General features: G+C 36.4%; 1 protein-coding gene across 1 annotated transcript; it reads left to right on the forward strand.

Annotated features, from left to right (window-relative positions):
* The first annotated feature begins 1967 nt into the window (after window positions 1-1967).
* LOC309482924 (apolipoprotein B-100-like) lies at window positions 1968-17864 on the forward strand. The gene is made up of 26 exons (XM_082148538.1): window positions 1968-2101; window positions 2885-2923; window positions 3859-3971; window positions 4083-4228; window positions 4571-4715; window positions 5429-5581; window positions 5903-6027; window positions 6137-6222; window positions 6362-6812; window positions 7197-7314; window positions 7432-7578; window positions 7686-7897; window positions 8025-8253; window positions 8427-8606; window positions 8718-8921; window positions 9080-9244; window positions 9380-9585; window positions 9848-10021; window positions 10118-10248; window positions 10347-10548; window positions 10639-10811; window positions 10937-11112; window positions 11208-11323; window positions 11415-11788; window positions 11901-16315; window positions 16464-17864. Exons 1-26 carry the CDS (start codon window positions 2047-2049, stop codon window positions 17622-17624), a joined length of 9696 nt encoding a protein of 3231 aa, XP_082004664.1. The 5' UTR covers window positions 1968-2046; the 3' UTR covers window positions 17625-17864.
* Window positions 17865-19154: the final 1290 nt, after the last annotated feature.

Below are 19154 nucleotides of genomic sequence, written 5' to 3' on the forward strand. Positions count from 1 at the left end.
TGGGCCCAGTTATACACTATGTTAAGAAGGTGTCTTAAGAACTAGTCTGACAAACTAGCAGTTAACCAAGGGGTAATCAGTCTTTCTTTTCGGATTCAAATTAGACCAATATACCTTTTCATGTAACTGACTTTAAAAAGTTTTGGCCAGTCTTGAAGTAAAAAAAAAAAAAAAAAAAAATAGATGCCTAACTTGTAAGAGTAGTCTAAGAAGTTCATTAGTCATTAGTTCTCATTCTCATAGATCTACAGTATCTCTCGCTTTCGACACTAATAATCAGGTTAATCATTTGCTGGTTTGAATATATATATATATATATATATATATATATATATATATATATATATATATATATATATATATATATATATATATATATATATATGCAACTGCAAACCAAAAAAAAAAAAAACAGTGGCAAGAAATATATTATGTAACTTATCTTGATGAGCTTCTCTCTGATTAAGTTATCTCTTCACGTCATAAGTCAACAAACCATAAGTTAACCCCCAACAACAGACTAATTTTGAAACTATGATAATGAGAAGTTTAGCATGATAAAATCCAACAAAAAATAAATATAAGATCTGAGACTTAAGTTGAGACACATTTAGTTTCTTTCTTTTCTATAATATTCTGATCTAGTGCTAATGATGCTGTTGATAATTCAGAATGTATAATTCCGAACACAGTCCGTCAGTTGTTCTAAATGGATGAAATGTTCTCTGAACTGTTGCACACTGACTTGGTTTCAAAGATAAGAGTTGTAAATTGGGAAAGGACATGTTCTTTGAAACTACCTACGATTAGGACATGACTCACATGTCACTGCAGAGAATGGTATTTGTTAACAACTACTCAGATGTGTTTTGAAAGAGGGTTTCTGCTCCAATAATTAGGCTACAGTTTTTGTGGCATTTGTAATTTGTAAATTGCCATAATAACATTTTAATAAAAGTTTATTTCCTTAATATTTTAGTTTGTAGTAAATATTTTATAAAAGCATATCAAGGATATAATTATAGCTAAATAAGTTGTAGGCCCTTTAAAGCCCTTTAGCCCTTTTATTGCTTATGATTTAGTCTTACACTTAGATTACATTTATCACGTGTATTTACTAGGGGTGTAACGATACCCTCATGTCACGATTCGATACATATCACGATATTGAACTCACGATACGATATTATTGCGATACTACAAGACATATGATTAAAAGTAGACAAAATGTACTGTTGATTAAAATGCTAAATTTGGTATTACATTGTGTTTGTAAATGAATAGGCTTGGACTTGGTGCTGGAAACCCAATGCACAAGACAATAGTGACACCAGAATAAATATATTCATGATTCTGAAGCTGAAAATACAGAATTATTTTAGACGAATATGCTTGTCACTGACTAGATTTATTTAAAATAATGTAGGCCACTTTTTACTGGTAGCATAAGACATTTGGCATTATCAGGTCCCACAAATATTCCCCCACTGCATTATTATACATTATATTCAACATTATGTATAGTAGTTTAATGTAGTACTGACACTAAGACTCTGAAAACTTTAAGTTTTCTTAAACACACTCATTTTTATTTTGGGTGAACTATACTATTTTTGTATTACGATATATTGTTACACACCTGGTATTTACACAATCTGTGAAGGATTCAACATAGCTAATTGAAAATCAGCTTAGAAACAAAACTTGTTCCCCCAACCAAGCAACAACCTTTGGCCAATGTAACATTTTCACAAAGAAAAGGAAATCAATCAAGGTCTAAAAGCTGTGGTTGATGTTGGCTAATGCAATCAGTGAGTTCTATCAGTTCAGTTGCTGACAGGAAAATCTTCGATGGTGTTTATGAAACAGCCTTTGCCTTTGGCCTGCCACACTGGCTGATGGAACTTTGGACCTGTGCAACCCTTGATTAACACTGGACTGAATAGATCCGAGTATAAAAGATGCACGCCAGGGGATCACCATCAGTCTTCGTTTGGAGGAAGACTCGCTTTAGTTTCAGGGCTTCTGAGCTTCGTCTGACCCAGCATGGGTAGTATGAAGTTCTGCCTATTGCTGATGCTTGGCACCTATGCCATAGCCCGTGAGTATAAAGTTCCTTTGCATTCTGGTGCATTAAAAGATTTTCAGTGCATGTAGAGTGCATTATTTATTTTGCTTCATCGTATGTCTCCTATATCCTGTTTTTTTATTTTTTTTTATATTATTTCAAGGCTATTAATGTTTTTAATGATAAAGTTGTTTGAATGGTTAAATTCACCTTTAAATTATTTTACTTTTTTTATTGAAATACATGATCTTTTAATGTTATGCTTAAAAGATAAACATGCATTATTTATTTTGCTTCATCCTATGTCTGCTATATCCTGTTTTTTTTTAGCATTTTATATTATTTCAAGGCTATTAATGTTATTAATGATAAAGTTGTTTGAATGATTAAATTCACCTTAAAATTTGATATTTTTAATTGAAATACATGATCTTTTAATGTTATGCTTAAAAGATAAACATGCATTATTTATTTTGCTTCATCCTATGTATCCTATATCCTGTTTTTAGTTTTTCATATTCTTTCAAGGCTATTAATGTTATTAATGATTAAGTTGTTTGAATGGTTAAATTCACCTTAAAATTAGATTTTTTTAATTGAAATACATGATCTTTTAATGTTTAAAAGATAAACATGCATTATTTATTTTGCTTCATCCTATGTATCCTATATCCTGTTTTTTGTTGAATTACCGTGTTATTAAAGATTAAGTTGTTTGAATGGTTAAATTCACCTTAAAAATTTATTTTTTTAACTGGATACACTATTTTTTAATGTTATGTTTAATGTAATTACATAATGACTTTTTCTCGCCAGAGCAAGAAATTGAGTCCAATTCTCATCCAGGATGTCACTGTAAGTATTTTTCTTTCTTTATTTCTAATCCTTTGATTAATTTTAATTTTAATTTGTATTTGAGGTGTCTATGACTCACACATGTTAAAGTTCCCTATAATTTATCCTGACCTTTTACCTGTTGGACTCACTGTACCAATTGTTGTTGACACTTACTTTGAACCCTCAATAAATGAGATCACCACTGTAACCTGGCCTATGTACTCTTTATCAACAACAGACAGTTCTTGAGTCAGGATGACAGAGTCCATATTTCTTATTGCTCATCTTGATTAGATAAAACAATGTAATATGAAATGCAATTTAATAAGTAATATTTTAAATAATAATCTGATCATTTGACCTCTAAGAAAAATAATTGAAAAGTCTAGTGCCAAAAGGCAAAATGTATATTCAAAATGTATATTACATTTACATTCTATCAAAACAATCTACAGTTGAATTTTTTTATTTTTTATTATTGGAAAACAAGAAATTCATTGAAAACCAAATGTACTGAAAATATGATTAACACATTAAGGTTTGTTTAAATTTGTTAACATTAGTTAATATAATATATCATGATAACATATAACATGAACTAACAGTTCGCTATATATATTTGCGCTATACAACATTTAACAATCTTTGTTCTGAATGAATATACAATTGTTCATTGTTTATTCATGTTAGTTCACACTTTACTAATTTCACTAAAGTTAATACACCTTTTAATTTTAAATATGTATTAGTAAAGGTTGAAAATAACAGTAACTAAGTCTAAGACATGCTGTAGAATTATTGTTCATTGTTAGTTCATGTTAACTAATGCACTGTTTAACAAATGTTAGCAAAGGAAACCTTATATGAAACCTTAAATATGACTGTTTATCAGCATGTGATTAGTGTTTCAAATATATCATTTTTTAATTGACCTTGTATTTTTTTTTTTACAGTATCTAAAAGATTTAAGATCTACAAAAAATATTCATATCGGTATGAAGCAGAGATCCAAAACAGGGTGACTGGGACCTCTCCTCTCATGAATGGCCCAAAATTGTCCTGCAAGGTACATCGAAATTTGAGAAATCATATCTAACTATAAAGTTTCTCAATATATATATTCCCTGTTTTTTGTTTTGTGTGTTTCTTAAAGTCATTAACACCCTTCCATCCATAGGTTGAAATTGATGTGCCTGTGGCATGCAGCTTTGAGCTCCGGACGAGTGAGTGCTCCCTAACTGAGGTGGTTGGAACAGATGCAAATGGGGTGCCCATCTATTCAACTGCTTCTGAAGCCCAAGCCTTTCAATCTGCTATAGAAAAGTATGTTTAAGTTTCCCTTCCCAGCTTTAGAGAAACTGACCCAAATAATAAAGTTCACAAAAATTTAAAATGAGCAAAGCCAGTATAGCTAAAATATATAAACAGCCTGTGAAAAATCAAAATTACCTTTAAAACTATATATTGTAAGACTGGTTTACACTGCCCTAACAAACCCTAACATTTTAAATATTTTAAAGTTGCCTTTGGACCCAACAACAGTTAAAGTTTGTGTTTATTGAGACATTGTGAACTAGGCTATGTTCTCTGTCTATAATAAATTAATTTAAAATTTGTCCAAAAACTCAAGAAGTTATTCAACAGCCATTCATTTTCTTTGAACAGGAATGTACTGAAGTTTGTAGTTGAGGGTGAAACTGGTGTGACACTCTATCCTGAGGGTGATGAAACCAACATTCTGAACTTCAAGAGAGGTATCATCTCTGCCCTGATTGTGCCTGTCATGGAGATGGAACAGAGCAAAGACATGGTACATAAACATATTTACTTCTTCCTTAAGGTCCTAATCTGTAAAGGTATTAATTGCCTTTTATTGTTATGTTGAACTTGTTTGCAATTAATCTTCTTATCTAGAATAATAAATTCCAATGAAGAACAAGTTGATCTTGACCTAAGGCACTTAGCTGATAGGAAACAATTTCCTAATATCCATTATATTGCCTCTAACATCATCAATATCCTCATGACATGTTTGAAACAATTATGTTAGTACTCTCATGATTTGGTGAAAAGTGTTGAGGCTAGCTTTTGCATATTTGCTTAGTATAATCATTATTTTAATTTTATGTAAAACAATATTTAATTTTCAAACAATATCCTTTCTCTAACAGAGCCACCAATCCCCACTACACCATTACTGTATTTAACCTTAGAGTAGTTTGACTTTACTTATTAGTAGTAATAAAATTAAACAAAGATTGTAATTAAAATATTAGTTTTACATAACCTTTGGCCATATGGCCCAGTAAATTAATAAATAAAAATAACATAATAATTACTCATAATAGTGGATTATCAGTTGAGTACATTGATTTTAAATATGCCAGTACTTCCTGCCACAAAAAAAAAAAAAAAAAAAAAAAAAATGCAAATAGTGACTGAAAGTAAGTGAGGATCTGTAAAAGTAAAAGCCTGTACACAAACATGTATTCGCATTGATTTAGATTTCCTTGTTTCATCTAGGTTACTGTCCATGGAATCTGTGCCACTGACGTCAAGGTCAACACCAAGGAAGATATTGCCACTGATGTCACCATCACTAGGGACCTGTCAGGATGTGATGCTTTCAAAACCCAAAGAAGCCACACCAGCCCTCTTGCCATCATCAATAGTTTGGTGAGACAAATATTTTAATTTTATTTATTACACCCTCTGCTGGTTGAATCTTGCAATTATTGCTTCTTCATTTTTATTTTTTTATTTTTTTATTTATAAATTTAAATAAATGCATTTATTCCATTAATCATCATCCTCAGTGAAATTTACCCACTACCAAATGTTTGAACTATTAGGTAAAGATTAAGCAAGTTACCTCTAACCAATATTGACAAAATCAATTATATCTTACAGACTGAGCCAACAACAGGTGGAAAAAAATGGTACTCATATATTTCAAGACACAGATATTTGTACTTAAATGTATGTGTTTGTCAACAGCAATACCCTCTGTCCAAGCTGATTGGCAGTACCCAGACCTGCAACTATAAGTTTGACAACCAGAAGAAGCACATGACATCTGCCACATGCACAGAAAAGCACATATTCCTTCCCTTCTCTTACCAGTGAGTGACACTAACATCAAATCACTAGCTACATTTCCTAATGCAATGTGCCTGCATAAGTGGTACAAGTGGTCCTGATTCATTCAAATGTATTTCATTTCCATTGCAGGAACAAGTATGGTCTCTCTTCTCTTGTGAAACAAATCCTAACTCTTCAGGAAACCAGCACGATCAATGACAGAGTTTTTGATTACCGTGAGTATTCCCAGTTTCACTGTATATCTCAAATAAATTAAAGATCTTTGGATTTGATTTGTCTGGTTAAAAGTTAAGGAATACTGACTACATTTCCAGCCACTTTCACTCACACATCATCCCACTCTCTACAATACAGGTTCTACTAACCCCAAGGACTTGGTTCTAGAAGCAGTAGAGGACAAAGCCCCAGTCCAGACCTCTGAGGCTCTGCTGTTCATCTTCAGGGAGCTGAAATCCATGAACGAAAAAACAGATCGCCAGCAGAGGGCCAACACGTTCCAGAGTTTGGTGTCTGAACTCCGTGGACTTGAGCATGAGGTTTTGCAGCAGGCCATTACTCAGATGGTGGAGGAGGACAAGCTCTTGACTTGGCAGGCTTTGACTCAGTGTGGCACCCCAGAGTGTGGTAGTGCCATGTTCAGTCTCCTGAAGACCTTTGACACTGATGCCATTGAGGTAGATGCTGCTGTCTATGCTCTAGGAATGATGCACAGCCCTACTGGCCTCTTGGTGAAAGACATATTGGAGATTGCCAAGACCAAGCAGAGCAAGCCAATAATGTATGCTCTCAGTAATGCTGTAAGGCGGTAAGCAAACTCTTTGTACCATTCTTATAGAATCTTTCACTTCCTTGCTGAAAAGACCAGCAGAGATTGATTTTCCATGCTTGTCCAGGTTTGTTCATACTAGTAAAGTGGTGGCCATCATATAAGCTGCAAAACATAGTTTGTGAAAATTGTCACCTATATGGTCTTTCTAGTGAAACTAAGTAATCATGCGCTATAAGCTAGTTAAAAAGCTAGATGGGGACATCTACACACCAGAATCCAAAACACAACATATGCTGGTGACCAGCTATGCTTCTCTTTTCAACAGGGATTGATTCTCATTTTGAAAAAAAAAAAAAAAAATCCTAAAGGCATTTGTCAGGATATGTCCACTGTAACTGACAATATAATATATCCCTTCAGGCACTTCCAAGCTGAGGGTCAGCTCACCTCTGAGATTCTTGAGGTGTATAACTTCATTACCTCAATCCTTGGTGCTGACTGTGCTGGCGAGAAAGATCTGATCTTCTTGACCTTAAGGGTGTGTCTATATTCCTGGACATATTCACACTAGTAAAAACAAATCCAGTAATAATATCCAATATAGTAATATAATGTTATTATTATTATTATAATTATTATAACCTGTCCTGTTTAGGTGATTGGAAACATGGGTGAGGCTATGGAAGCAGCTGATCCCAACATGAAGACCACTCTGCTTAAGTGCATGAGACAGCCTGCCACCACCCTATCCGTCCAGATGTCTGCCATCCAGGCTTTTAGACGTATGTCTGTGACTCCTGATGTAAGTATTGCTGGATTTGTCCAACTATTTACATTTCTTCAGAACCAATTATGTGGAACTTTCTTACTAAAACTAACCAACTTCACACTAATATTTTTCACACTCAGGTCCGTTCCAACATTCAGAGAGTGGCCCTTTATGCCAAAGGTGCTGTTCAGAAGAGACTGGCTGCATATCTTATCTTGATGAAAAAGCCAGAGGCAAGCGATCTGGAGGTTGCAAAGAAGATCATTACCCAGGACCAGAATGTGCAAGTCAAGTCATTTGTGGCTTCTCATGTCTACAACATTATTCATTCCAGGGATCCTGAAATTCAAGAGTATGTTACTCAGTTTATCAGTTTTATTTAGACTGAGTTTAAAACATTTCATTGCATATCATCTGCTGTCTATCATTCCAGTTTGCTCTTTATCCTCTCCTTAAGACAATAACTTTTTCCTTCCCAGGTTGGGCAAAAGGATAGTTGAGGTCATGCAGGACGATGAGGTGCTTACCCACTCAAACTACACTCAGCTTTCTCGTAACTATAAGATGGACATATTTATGCCAGGAAAGGATGTCATAGGCTCCAGCACGCAGGGAAGCATCATCTTTGATCCCAGCAGCCAGCTGCCCAGAGAGGTTATGCTTGAGACAACCCTAAAAGCCTTTAGTTACAACCTTGACTTTATGGAGGTAGGAATCTTCATGCGATATGTACTTGTAATTTGTTAATTGTGAAACTATATTGTTATATGTTTTAAGTTTTACTAATTGTTTGTACCAATTCTTGATTTTGTTCTACTTGTTGCATACACACGTGACTTTTAGAATGTAAAATTATTATTGTAAAAAATTTTGTCACCAAGTTTGGTATGGACGGCAAAGGATTTGAGCCAACTGTTGAGACTCTCTTTGGAAGCAATGGCTTCTTCCCTGATACGATTTCCAAGGCAATGTACTGGTTTGGGGACAAAATGCCAAACAAAATCAATGAGGTTCTGCAAGAATGGGTTGACCCTCTGCGAACAGAAAAAACGAAGAGACAGGTACTGATATCCATTGCCTATTCCAACCCTAAAAAATGTGATTATTTACATGATTGAGGTTTTGATGCATGTATCCAAGGCTAGATAATATCAGGACCTTCTCTTTGACAGGTTCCTGAGAACATTATCAGGGAAATGGTGCGCAATTTTAACAAGCTTGCAAAGGACCTGTACAACCAGGACTCCCCAGAGGCCATGGCTTACTTAAAGATCATGGGGAATGAATTGGGATACATCAAGAGTACCAATGAACTGTCAGCTATTGTTGATAGGATGGCCACATATATTCAGGCCCTCAAATTCTCACCTGCTTGGGTATGTATTTTACATACATATCATATGTCTATGTTAGCTCATATATCAGACAGCAATTGGTATTTGCTTGATTGGTAAGATTTGCTTTGTTATACTTTAAGACCAGTTTGTTTTTCAGGTTCTATAAATGCAAATACATTTAATTCTTGTTTCAATAGATTACAAAGGTATTAATGTCTGGAGATCAGAGCATCTTTGCTCACTACATCTTTATGGATAACGAGTTCAGCCTCCCAACTGCCTCTGGATTCCCCCTGAAGTTTGCTCTGTCTGGGACTTTTGCACCTGGTGTTGAGGGTGGTCTGCACATGGAGCCTGGCAGGGTACAAAATGTTGCCCCTGATTACTATTTGTTCAATAGCTAGATGGTTAATGTATAAAAACTGCTACAATTTATGCTTCATCTTATTACTGACATGTTTATTAGCATTACAAGTGTTTCCCTGTTCTTTTCACAGCATGAACTGTCCTTTTCACCCTCCATGGCAGTAGAATATGTTACCCGTATGGGAGTCCATATCCCCAAGTTTGTTGTCTCTGCTGTGGAAATGCACACTAATATGTTCCATGAAAGCTCTTTCAATGCCAAAATCACTAAGGTCGATGGTCAAATAAAGCTGTCTATCCCCGCACCTAAGGGTACTACCGAACTCTTCAGAGTCAGGTATCTTTTGTGTTATATGTCTGAAACATACTTCAATGCTTTATTTAAAATGTATACTTACATTTTGTTCAAGTTTGTTCAAGTACATTGGGTTGTTGAAAGTATTGTTGAAAGCTGATGATATTTCTTTCTGTATATTTTCTTTATTTGTATGAATTCATACAAGTAAAGAAAATATACAGAAAGAAATATCATCAGCTTTCAACAATACTGGTCAAGTCAACTGTTTAACAAAGACTGTTTCTCATTTTTTCACAAATAGCAACAAGCTAGTGATGGTGTCCAAAACCCCGGTCACACTTGTTCCTGACACAGGTGACAGGACTGCCATAGCACACTGCAGCCCTCTTATCTCTGGGATCAATTTCTGCACCACCATAATTAACTCTAGAGCTGAGAGAAATTCTCCATATTTTCCTTTCAATGGAGAGTCCAAGTAAGAATCAAATATTTTCCATGCAAAAACACACCAAATCATTCCTCTACTTCATTTTTCAACGCCTGTTGTGCAAAAATTATTACTTTCCCACAGTTTTGTTTTGGGTATCCAGCCCACTGGTGACATCACTGAGTACACAGCAACTATTGCCTACGAACTCTTGAATGAGGGCAAGGAAGGCCGCCAGAAAGTAGATTCTCTGAAAATGATTTTGCAAGTAGAAGGCATGTAATTTTTAACAACGGTGAATTTAAAATCATGACCACTATATCTCTAAATTGATCAAAGGTGGCTAATTACTTTTTTCTTTTCTAATCATAAGGTGAAAAGCCCACAGAGGCATCTGCTACTATTAAGTACAACAGGAACAAGAATACTCTCACCACCAGCATTGCAATTCCAGACTATGATATTGAGGCTGGAATCAAAGTTGGTGTCACTGACAGCATTGCCAAGGGAAAGAAGATCGCCATTGATATCTCCAACAAAAATATTCACCAGTTTTCTCTCATTGGTCGTGCAAAGTAAGTAGAGATCCAGATAACTTTTTGAAACACTTGTCGATGGACAACCAAAATTATTTTCATCTAAAGACAAGTTTCTGCTAATAACAGGCTTGATACCATGAAAGATGGCTTGCTGGAAGCTCAGTTGATTGTGCCCTCACTTAACACTGAGTGCACTCTTACTGCCACCCTGAACTGTGTTGAAGATTTGACCGTGGAACTCAAGAGTAACATCAAGCTCCCAGAGACCAACTCTGTGCAAAAGATTACCTTCCAATATGGTATTGGATCTATTTCCTGTCACTGTTTTTTGTAAACTCTTGATTATTACTTTAAAATCTTTATTATATTAAATCAATCATCTATTCTGTCAAATATGACAAGTGAAAATGTGCTTTTACAACAGCTAAAGATGAGATGAAGATAGAGATGAAGTCTGACATAGACTCTGAGATACAGAAGCTGATGCCTAATGTAGCACCTCTGCAGAGTCGCCTGGATCAGGTCTTTGATGACATCATGGAACATAAAGTTGTAAGGACTGACATGAAGCTCCGTCATATTTATGCAAAACTCTGGGAGGTATGATTGTATATAATTTCAATTGAAAACAGTATTCATTACATACATAATTTTGTTTTAATGATGTTCATACAGTATGTTCATTAATTTTACAGGCTTACCTCATTTGGATGGATAAGATTGCTTCTGATGTGCCCTACCTTCAGACACTAAGAGAGAACATTCCTGAGTTGGTTATTCCATCTATGCCCGAGAGGGTGTTCATGAACACGTAAGATAATGCGATTTTTTTTTAAATCTACATAATCCAACTTCTAAGGTGCATATCTATTCACTTCCAAAAATGTGTATTCTCTTTACAGTGAGAGCATGTTCAAATACAAGTTCAACAAAGATCGTGTCACTTTCACCATTCCTTTGCCTCTTGGTGGAAAGACATCTGAGGACCTGAAAATCCCTCCCACCATGGCCACCCCTGACCTAACTATGCCTCAAATTGGTCTAATGCTGCCCTCTAAACAGTTCAGTCTACCCACCTTCTCCATCCCCTCCAGCTATGATCTTTCAATGCCTCTTCTTGGAATGGTAGAGGCATCTGCAAAAGTCAGCACTAACTTTTATGATATAGAGGTGGTTTTCTCTGGTGGCAACAACACTGTCGATAAGTCCGGCTACACTGCAGGCTACAAAGTTGTTGCTAACAGCCCGTTGGAACTTCTTGCCTTTACAGTGGAAGGTAAACACATGCATACATGCAGTATACACGATACATGAATTTAGTGTATTGATATCAGTCCTTGGATAAATTTTTCTATAATTTCTGTAATTTCCATATCTGTTATATACAGGATCTGCACAAACTGCTGGCATTTCAGAGGACACTGCGAAGTTCAACATAATTTCCTCCCTGAAGCATAAGCTCTTAGATGCAAATTTCAGCCTAATGGAAACAGCCAAAATCACAGATGCAGAGAAAAAAACAACAGGAAATTACAAGATTGAAGCCTTCAGCCCTCTGGGTATGCAGATGTCTGTGATGTACACAACCCAGGCTTTATTCTCTTCTGAAATGACAGGTGATGGCAATTTAGATGGATCACTAAAAGTAGGATCAATGTCTACTACGACCACTGCCACCCAAACCTTTATACTTCAACCCAAAACCAGAGAGGCAAAAGCTGAATCCACTTTCAGTGTCAGATGTCCCATTCTCCAAATAGTAAACAAGATGAAAGCTGCAGCAGTCAATGGAGAACTTTCTTTTGAATCGAACACTGACATAGAGAATGACCCAGTCCATCACACCACCAAGTTAAACATTGAACTGAAAGAAGCTCAGTTTACCATTAAGTCTGATTCTGTCACCAAATCTAATGAGCGAAAGCTTCAAAACCAGGTAGACTTTACTGCAACCATGAAGGAAGTTGCTCTCAGGATTGAGTCCCAGGCTGATGATAACACAAACCGAGCTTTCTCCCAGCTTGCTGGATCCCTGAACACCCAGGGACTGGAGCTCAATACTGATGCCACTATCAGCTTTGCTGCCAACCGTGCCACCAACAAGGGCACCCTGTCATTCACCAAAGATGGCCTGACCACTAGCTGTACCACCAGTGCCCAGGTCAACTCTCTGACCTTTGAAAACATTTACCATGGTGGCATTACAACCACTGGTGCAACAATGTCTGTCTCTACCAAAGGAACAGTCCACGAGAACAGTGCTGAACTCAAAGTTGAGGGAAGACTTGCAAGCTCAGAGGTATACCTAAACAGTATGTACAAGGGAGACATTTTCAATGTCAACACTAGAAACAGGATCAATTTCAAGTTGAATGAAGATGGCCTGAACCTCTCCAACAACTTGATTGCATCAAATCAGGAGATGAAAATAGAAAACACTGACTCTCTGATACTTACCCTCAAATCTCTGGCCATCCGCTCTGAGTCAGACAACTTTCTGAATGAGAACAACTTCTACAAGCACAAAATTGTAGTGGACATGCATTACTTTAAAGCATCTTTAAATGTCAACAATGAATTTAAAGTCATTGGTGTCAACTACATCAATGATGCCCAGATGATAGCAGAACCCTACAGGATGGAAGCTACTGGAACTCTGAAAGGGGCATTTGGTGAAGAGGAACTAAGACATACATATGAGATCACCTATGTTGACCAGACAGCCACTGCAAAGTGCAGCACCACTGGAAAACTCTTGGGCACTCAAATGACTCAGAGCTCTGAGTTTGAGATTGTTGGATTTTCCACAAAGTTCGGCAATGAGGTGCGCTTCATCTCTCCCTCTCTCCGACTGGAGAGCAACATCCTCACTAAAGCAGAACCTTTTAGTGTGAATGTTGAGAGCTCCTTCAATTCTGATGGATCACTAAACCTGTATGGAAAACACAGTGGCCAAGTGAAAAGCATGCTGCTCATTCAAGCTGAACCTAAGTCTTACTCACACAAGCATGAATACAAGGCATCAACCTCTCACCAGATGAACAGTGGAAACTCCATTGAAACTAACTTCCAGCATAAAATAACCAGCGCTATCACCCCTCAGCAGCAACATTTTAACATGAATATGAAGTCTATGCTGAATGACCATGCCTTTGACCACTCCCTGGATATCTTCAACACTCCAAAGAACATAGGTATTGCACTGAAAGGCACAGTGTCCACCAATGTCTTGAACAAAGCAAATGATAATCAGGAATTTGCCATAACAAGTGCTCTGCAATATGAAAAGAACAGTGATAGTCATTTTATTTCCCTGCCTTTCATTGAGAAGCTGCCTGTTGTCATTAGGGATGTTAAAAGTTCAATGCTCACCATGAAAGATAATAGCATTGACATGCTTCATGGCATTGATGATAAATATGACATTACAGCCACTCTTTACAGTAAAGGAATGGAACTTTCACAAGTAATTGAAAATTTTGATGTAGATATGTTATTGGATGATGTGAGACTTTTTGCGTCCTACATGACAGCTGTAGTAACGGAAATGGGCAAACATCTGCAATATTTAAGGAACTTGATTGACAGTTTGGATCGAAGAACTGGCATTATCACCAAGATAAATGAAATCTTCAGCAAAATTGATGAGGTTTTGGCAGAATTTGAGGTTGAGGCAAAGGTCGAGAAAATCATTGATAATGCTGTGGATTTAATGAAACAATATGAGCTAAGAGAAACTATGCAATCAGCTGCAAGTTACATAAACCATCTTGACATAAAACCAGTGTTTGAAAGAATCTTTGGACAGATTAATGAACTGACAAAACAACTAATTACCAAAGTAAATGAAATGATTGCTTATGATTTTGACACCTTGGCTGATGAAGTAAAGCAGATTGCTACTGACCTCATTAAAGTCCCCTGCTTTGGAATGCTGCATAGTGAGATTGAGATCAAATCCTCCGAGCACACTCTGAAGACCATCGCTGAACTCAAGAACTCGACAGACAAGATCACTGCTAATCTGAATTCTCAGTTCCAGACTCCCATTGATCTCCTGGCCTATACATTTGATGCCACTACTCACCTTAACATCCATAGAATTAAAGAGCTGTCCCTGACTGAGACAGTGAAAGCCAAACACATGGCTTTCTCTCTTGATCACCAGGGAGAAATGTCCATCAATGACGTTTTTGCCCAGGTATCTTCCAAGACCACAGCTAAGGTAACCACAGAACCATACACTGCTGATTTAGAGAACAATGCATTACTGAGCACCGAGAAAGGCGTCTCATGTACTTTGGAGACCTCTTACATCCACAGTGTGAACATGCCAGTGGCCAACATCTTCAGTGAAGCTACAATGACCCAAAAAGCTGCCGCTCAGCTTGAATCTGGCATATTTACTCTCACCCTTGGAAATGATGGCAAAGGAAAATACTCTATCCTTGATTATTCTGATGAAGGAGACCATAAGAGTAACTTGGAGATTGTGATGAATGTGGAGTCCATAAAACTGATCTTTAATGGTGACACTGAGAGTAGTCTTCTCAAGATGAAGCAGAAAGTGGATGCTGAGACCAGTGGTTTGACTCAGATTAAGTTTAATGTGCATGCAGAAACAGAAACTCCCTTCATCCAGAGAAGCATTGCAGCAGTAAAAGGGCAGATTTCTTTGAAGAAACTCATGTTTGAGCTAAGTGGGTCTCATGATGCTGAACTGATTGGCAAAGTTGAAGGCACCATTACCAACACAATTAACTTCAAGGCTGTGCCTTTTGAAATGATCTTTGATACCAAGAACAAGGAAAACATAAAGCTGATGCTTCCCTTTAAGTTATCCAGTAAGGTTGATTTGCAAAACGATATGGCTTTAACTCTGAGTCCCTCTGTGCAACAGACAAGCTGGACCGGTCTTGCTAGGATCAATCAATATAAGTACTCTCATTATATCAGTATGGCTAATGGCGAGAAGGAAATTCAGATCTCTGCATCAGTCAATGGTGAAGCTGACTTTAATGTGCTGACCTTGCCAATTAACATTCCTAAATTGACTATCCCTTTCATTAACAAGGAAACACCGTATGTAGAGACATTTTCTTTATGGGAGGACACAGGCCTTAAAACAATCTTGATCACACCTCAGCAGACCTTTGATATGGATGCAAAGCTTAAGTATGTGAAGAACCATGAGATGTTCAACATTCAGCCAGCCCTCAATTCTGTTATTAGGAAAATTCAAATACCCATTTTCACAGTTGCCAAAATCTCATCTGATACATACGAATGTCCTTATTTGGCCAAGATCCCTCTTCCTAGTATAAAGGAATCCATTATGATCCCTGTCATGGGAGACCTGACCTATGACTTGTCTGTGAAAACTGCTATGATCACCATTAATACCAAGGCTGAGATCCTTAATCAGGATGAAATTGCTGCCCAGTTTGAAACTCTGGCTACATCTGAGTTTGGTGTTTTTAATGGCAAAACCAGTGGCTCTGCAACCTTTAACATGAAGTCAGGGATGAAATTGTTAACCAATCTGATTGTGGAGCATAAATATTTTGAGAACAACTATAATGGACTTCTTGAGGCCAACACAGAAGTCTCAAAGGCTGTTGTTTCAAATACTGCCAAAGTCAATCTGCCAGATATGAAATTTATGCTTTACCACGAATTAACTGGAAATGCAGAAGAAGGTCTTACTGTCTCTGTATCTTCCCCGTCTGCTGGACTTATTGGTCTTCAGCTACAGAGCAAGAACTTATCCCACCATACAGGAAGACTTTTTGGTGCAATCCCAGTAAGAATTTGTTTATCATTTTAGAATATTACAATTTATTATACATTTAGTGTATCTTACGTATCAATAAATTGTTGATATCTTAAATATTTTGAACGTTCAATTACAAGGTGACATGATTATAATATTTTCTGTTTCTTTATTACAGTCTGAGGATAATGTGGACATTCTGAAGGTTGACATTGTGGTAATGAACTCAAACAGACTGAGCTTCCAGACACAGTGGAACAAGGAGGTCCCAAGTCAGATTCTTTTGTGGCTGAAGGAGAAAGTTGCTTCATTAAAGGATTTGAAAGACACAATAACATATTACATTACTGCAGTTTACAATGGCATCAGCAAGAAGTATGAGAAGCTAGAGAGTGTCATTGATCACATCAAAGATCAAGGTAAAGTCATGTACGAGAGAGCAGCTGAAAAGATTGCTGCTGACCTCTCAGGAATCAGCAGTAAGATTTCAGACAACATTGTAATGATCCTAAGAGCATACCAGAAGAATATTCAAGCCCTACTGGAAGCAACCATTTCATTTATGAGGGACACCCAGTTCCAGCTTCCTGGACATGCTGAGAAACTCTCTGGACTAGAGGTTTACAATAAAATCAGTGTCTTCATTTTTGATGTCATCGAGGAGGCCATCACAAAGGTGCCAGAGATCTTTACCTCATGTGCTAAAGCTGTCATTGAACATATTAGAAAAGTAGAAGTCACAATTCCTGGGTCTACCCATATTATCATTGGAAGAGATGTGTTGGATGACTTCCATGTTGCATTTCAGAAGATCCAAAGCCAAATGATTACCATTGTGAAGGGTCTAAGAGATGTAAGCTTAGAGACCATTGTGCAGAAACTGTCTGAAATCCTTAAATTTAGTGTGGAGAAAGCAGAGGAGCTCTTTAACACTATCAAATTTCAAGATCTCGACAAGCTCTCATCCTGGATCTCTAAAGTGTTCTCTGATGCTGTCAATTCCAATAGCTTGAGTGAAATAACTGAGCAGGCTGAGAAGTTCAGGACAATTATTGAAGACTACTATAAAACTGTCAAAGCCAAGGCCCAGGACATTTTTGCTGAGATGACCATTGAGCAACTGATTGAAGACATCCAGGCTTGGATTAAATCTATAATGAACCGACTGGAAGTTCTCAGGGACCAAATTACTAAGACCCTCAAAGATGCCATCAAGAACATCCCGTTTTATGTCAGAGTAAGTGACACAGAGATGGACATTGACATTCCTATTCCATTCATATGGAATTTCTTCAGTAGAATGATTTCTCATCCTTGTATCAAGTCACTAATTAGCTAAACTCTTTACCAAGAGTAATGATTAAGATTGCCTCATTAAAAGTGTTATGCCCACAAAATATTTAGCCCATGCTGCTTTGGTTCCCTCTTTTTGTTTTGTAAGAGACTAATTTAGAATAATGTTCTTTAAAGTAAATATCTGAATGTTACAATCTGTCTTATTTTATTTAATAAGCAATGACATTGAAGTATCAATAATAAAAAAATAACATTTGTACTGCATATAAGGTGTTATGTGTTCCTTATACTTTGACACTTGCATTGCATTTTCTTATATACAGTTCTTATTTTCTTTATTCATTCTTTGGTATGTACATCTTCATTTTCTGAATATCATAGGTTGACCATGCACTCACCACTGGGTGGGTGTCACTAAACACCACTAAAACAGATAAGTTTTAAGATGCACTTCAGTTAAATTTAGGAGACAGGGTAACACTGATCAGATATTCCAGAGATTCTAGTCTGATAGTAAAAATAATAAGAAAGAAAGAAATAATAGAAATATTACAAATCAAAATGTGAGTAAACTGTTCAATCTGAAATCTTGCTTGCTCAAATAGTCTGGTTCAGTGTTCACGGTTGCCGAATGGTCTTTTATCATTCCGGTAACCCTTTACATGAAGGTTCCTTTTGTAAAGGATTTATAAAGGTGTTAATTAATGACTAATAACTCATTTACAGATGCATTATAATTAGTTGATAAGAAGTTAGAACAGCATGAATAAAAAGGGTGACTTTATATGATGTACAGTATATCTGCCAAATAATGAGCCATTTCTAACTCAAATGTTATAAATGCTTAATAAATATATTTATTCATATATATTTCACTCAAAACCAGATTCCTGAATTATTCTATGATGCTGCAAAAATGTACTATTATAGTGAAACTGAAGGGTGTTGTGTTTGTGGTTTTCTCATGACTCATTTCTTACAATGTTGCTTACCAGAAGCTACTCTCTGTCTTACCCATGATACTCTGCTAAAAGTTCACAACGCCTATCCCCACAGCCGTGTATAAAAACTAATTTTACTTTATTTTGAAGAACAAAAACATAAAAGCAAAACCATAACTTGATGAGATGTTAAAAATGAAAAAAATATTTCCAATATGAATTACCTGTGTACCTTAATGTAGGGTGAACCATTTATTCTTGATTTATAAACATTAATAACCTGTGAAAGTGCAACTTAATGCAAAGTGAACTATTGTGAACTGTGAACTATTTATTCATGAATTCTAAACGATAATAACCTGTGAATGTGAACCTTAATGTGAAGTGGACTCATGTGAATCATTTATTTATTAAGCAATAAGGTGCGAGAGGCTGTGCTGTATGGTCAATAAGTCAATGCTGAAGGGGCGTTGTTAGGCACGACATTGTTCAATAAATAATATTTTATTTGCGTCCGTTAGTGATTGTGATTTTCGACTTCAGTGAAAGTTACATTATTATTCCTTAAGATGGCGGCAAAGACGGTCTTTATTAGTGATTCAGTACCAAATCATTTTATATTTAAAGGGCCT

This window comes from Leuciscus leuciscus (genome assembly GCF_965113295.1).
Source record: "Leuciscus leuciscus genome assembly, chromosome: 19".
Lineage (NCBI taxonomy): Eukaryota > Metazoa > Chordata > Actinopteri > Cypriniformes > Leuciscidae > Leuciscus > Leuciscus leuciscus.

Coding starts and splice junctions, on each gene's coding strand:
- LOC309482924 (XM_082148538.1), top strand. CDS start 2,047: ATGGGTAGTATGAAGTTCTGCCTATTGCTGATGCTTGGCACCTATGCC. Junction 5,582..5,902: donor TTGCCATCATCAATAGTTTG/GTGAGACAAATA, acceptor GTTTGTCAACAG/CAATACCCTCTGTCCAAGCT. Junction 11,113..11,207: donor TTTATGCAAAACTCTGGGAG/GTATGATTGTAT, acceptor TTAATTTTACAG/GCTTACCTCATTTGGATGGA.